Source organism: Ascaphus truei, chromosome 11 (genome assembly GCF_040206685.1).
Source record: "Ascaphus truei isolate aAscTru1 chromosome 11, aAscTru1.hap1, whole genome shotgun sequence".
In the NCBI taxonomy this organism is placed as follows: domain Eukaryota; kingdom Metazoa; phylum Chordata; class Amphibia; order Anura; family Ascaphidae; genus Ascaphus; species Ascaphus truei.
This window is the reverse complement of record NC_134493.1, coordinates 60,896,119-60,899,684: the sequence shown is the minus strand read 5'-3', so window position 1 is coordinate 60,899,684 and position 3,566 is coordinate 60,896,119. Positions and strand designations below refer to the sequence as shown.

Here is a 3,566-nt window from a genome sequence, read left to right as displayed (position 1 = left end):
GAAAATCACTTGGTTATGAGATGGATATAATTACATAGTTACATAGTAGATGAGGTTGAAAAAAGACTTCCGTCCATTAAGTTCAACCTATGCTAAATTTAGACAACAGATATTTTATCATATATCTATACTTATTGATCCAGAGGAAGGCAAACAAAAAACAATCGGATTAATCCCTGGATCAACATCCTTCCCATGAATACTTATTTGGTATATCCCTGTATACCTTTCCTATCTAAAAAGACGTCCAACCTTTTTTCGAACAAATCTATTGTATCTGCCATCACAGTCTCCATGGGTAATGAATTCCACACTGTAACTGCCCTTACTGTAAAGAACCCTTTCCTTTGTTGCTGGTGAAATCTCCTTTCCTCCAACCTTAAGGGATGGCCCCGAGTCCTTTGTACTGCCCGTGGGATGAATAGTTCTTTTGAAAGCTCATTGTATTGTCCCTGAATATATTTGTATATAGTTATCATATCCCCTCTTAGACACCTCTTTTCTAATGTAAATAAATCTAATTTAGCTTGTCTCTCCTTATAAGTTAGATTGTCCATCCCCTTTATTCATTTGGTGGAAATGTTCTTTCTATCAAATGTGATTAGGAATGTAAATGATCTTTTTTCCGAAGCTCTTTCCCCCAAATAAACATCTTCCTCTGTGACACCTCTGTATCACTGTAACATCAACTGCCGCACTCGTAATTTATCAACTGCCCCCCTGCCCCTGAATCTCATCAACTGCCCCCCCATGTCAGATTAATATGAACAGTGATAATCTAGTTACTTTCCTAACAAACTGAATGAGTTCCCTAAATTGTCTGATTACCCCACAACCCATGAACACGTGACGTTTAATGTCACACGTCTGCATTGTGAGGAAACACAGACCAAAAAGGCCGGTCAGAAAACAGGTTAACCTCTTGTTTGCCGTACTGCACATGAGGTTTAACTATTGCCTGGCCGTATAGTGACAATGACTGTCATATATACGCACATTTGATTAAGGACTGACCTGTATTTTAGAGCAAAAACTTGATGCACTAAAATAATTAATACACTATATGATCTTAGAACAGAGGTCCCAAGAACTCCTCCTCCATAGTGCGTCTCTCCTCCTCCATAGCGCGTCTCTCCTCCCATGGTCTGGTAATCTCAACACTTTTCTGGTTCTCTCAGTGAGTATAAGGAGGTGCTGGCTTTATTTAACAAAGTCAGACGATTGTGTAAGAAGGTAAAAACAAAAATCTAAACTGAGCCTCACGTTGCATTATATATTTGGTGCCGTGTGTGTGTTCCTTAGACTTCCTGTGACGAGATGTATGTGACAGACAGCACCTTCCTGTCAGTATGGAATTAGATATATTATATACACTCCCAGTCCTGGGCGAGTGAGAGACATTATCTCCTGCTCTGGTTCTGCTGTTACATCGGTACCTTCCCTCTGTACAATTACCTGTCTATAAACACAAACAAGGGAGCACATATATTACAAGCAGTTGTATATTTATTGTGTTACAGACACCGCAGTGTAAGTGGCTCATTACATGATGAAGAAACTAATGTGGATGTGACAGCTACACAAAGTATTAACTAAAGTACAGTAATAAATCCAGCCAGAACCGTGGGGTCAGAGACTGGATCCCACTTCCAGAGGACTCGCAAAAGCAGCTACAGTACTGTACATAAAATGTGTTCAGTCCTAAATTATGTTTGCGTTACAATAAATGGGATACACTTCTTTACCGAAAGATCACGCCTTTCTCTCCACATGAGCTCAGAACCCGAACTCCTCTAGAACACGCCTTTAAAAATGTCCATGGTCAGTGCCATGCGGCTCTAAAAGGTTAATGCAGTGTAGGAGACCCCGACACACTCTCCTTAACTTGGTGTTCCCCTGGATTAGGAGGAAGGCTTGTGCTGTGGGGTAGCACAAGCTAAAAAACCAACAGATTGTCATAAAAATGTTTTTCGGATCATCATGAGGGATGAAGAAATAGATCTGTGTTATGCAGAGAGACATGGAGAGGACAACAAGCAGAATCATGGTCCTGGCTGCTCTGGAATGAACCTGTAACCGGGGAATGCTGAAGTCTGATGTCTTCTTCTTCATCCTCCAGACGTGTCCCAAGAGAGAAGTCAGTGTGAGCCCGATAGAAATGAGGGACAGCAGAAAGGGCAAACAGCTTCCTAGCACGGCCGCGATGGCTATCATGGGTGAAATTATTATGTTAGAGATATAAAAAGCCGGTGTTTCACTGACCACACTGCAGTTGGCTATGAGACTGTAAGTGCTGTTTTCCTGGGAATCTTTTTGACTGCAAATCCACAGTGATGGGACACTTATAATGAAGGATCCCACGGCTGACATCAGCAGCAGCTTCTGCAACACAGAAGAAACCCATAGCTTCACTCGGAAGAAGAGACGATGCATGAAGTTGGAAATTTTGATGCAGTAGTAGACACAGAGCCAGGCAGTGAGCCAGAAGTTTAAATAAATTAGGAACATCGCAAGAAAACGCACAGCTATGAAAATCTCTCTGTAGAATTGGATGTGAGACGGGACCAGGTGCAGGAACGATTGTGTACTAATTATACACTGCAACATTAAATTAGACAGTCCCATACTAAGTAGGATGAGATCACACTGATTCAGGCTGGTATCTTTTCTCCAGTTTCTGTAGCTCACAGCCATGATACACAAGTTGAAGATGGTGCCTGCTATGGTTGCAAGTATACTGATGGTTAACCACAATATATAAACCCAGGTCAGCATATTGCTCTTCTGCGTGTGTTACTGCTCTTCCTCTCTGATGTATGAGCGTTACACCTGGTGCCTCGGTATCTGACTGGCACATGGGGCAGAGCCGGGATAAAATAAACGTGTGTGCAAAGCACATGCAAATGTCCTGGTGTCTCCTTTCTGTGTTCCCGATCCGGTATATGAGAGCTCTCCGGTCACATCTCTGGCACCGAAACTTTATTAAAAATGTTTAATAAAATGTGCTTTCAATTAAAAAAAAAAAAAAAAGCGAAGGAAAGGAGTTTAATTCACTTATTTTTAAGTTTGTTAGTAACATTGCTAAAAAATTTTTGTATATGTTACATTTTGTAGATCCCATGAAAACAATAGCATCATTTAAGACAGTGTTTCCCAAACTTTTTCGGTTCAAGGCTCCCCAAGGCGATCAGGATTTTTACGCGGCGCCCAAAGTAAAAACAAAGGTGTATATACATAACTAACAGTTGCAGTGCGCAGTTGGTGTCTCTCTCAGACACTCTCACACACTCTCACTCTCTCTCACACACTCTCACTCTCTCTGACCTCACTCTCTCCCTCTCTGACCTCACTCTCTCTCTGACCTCACTCTCTCTCTGACCTCTCTCTCTCTCTCTCTCTCTCTCTCTCTCTCTCTGACCTCACTCTCTCTCTCTGACCTCACTCTCTCTCTCTCTCTCTCTGACCTCACTGTCTCTCTCTCTCTCTCTCTCTGACCTCACTGTCTCTGTCTCTCTCTCTCTCTCTCTGACCTCACTCTCTCTGTCTCTCTCTCTCTCTCTCTGACC

The 3,566-nt window shown here is 42.2% G+C and overlaps 1 protein-coding gene across 1 annotated transcript; it reads right to left on the bottom strand.

Moving 5' to 3' along the window:
• Positions 1-1,806: 1,806 nt before the first annotated feature.
• On the bottom strand, positions 1,807-2,508 carry LOC142462917 (taste receptor type 2 member 7-like). The gene has a single exon (XM_075565133.1). The coding sequence runs from the start codon at positions 2,506-2,508 to the stop codon at positions 1,807-1,809; it is 702 nt and encodes a 233-aa protein (XP_075421248.1).
• Positions 2,509-3,566: the final 1,058 nt, after the last annotated feature.

Excerpts from the sequence above, each read along its gene's own strand:
- LOC142462917 (XM_075565133.1), bottom strand. The coding sequence starts at position 2,508 with ATGTTCCTAATTTATTTAAACTTCTGGCTCACTGCCTGGCTCTGTGTC.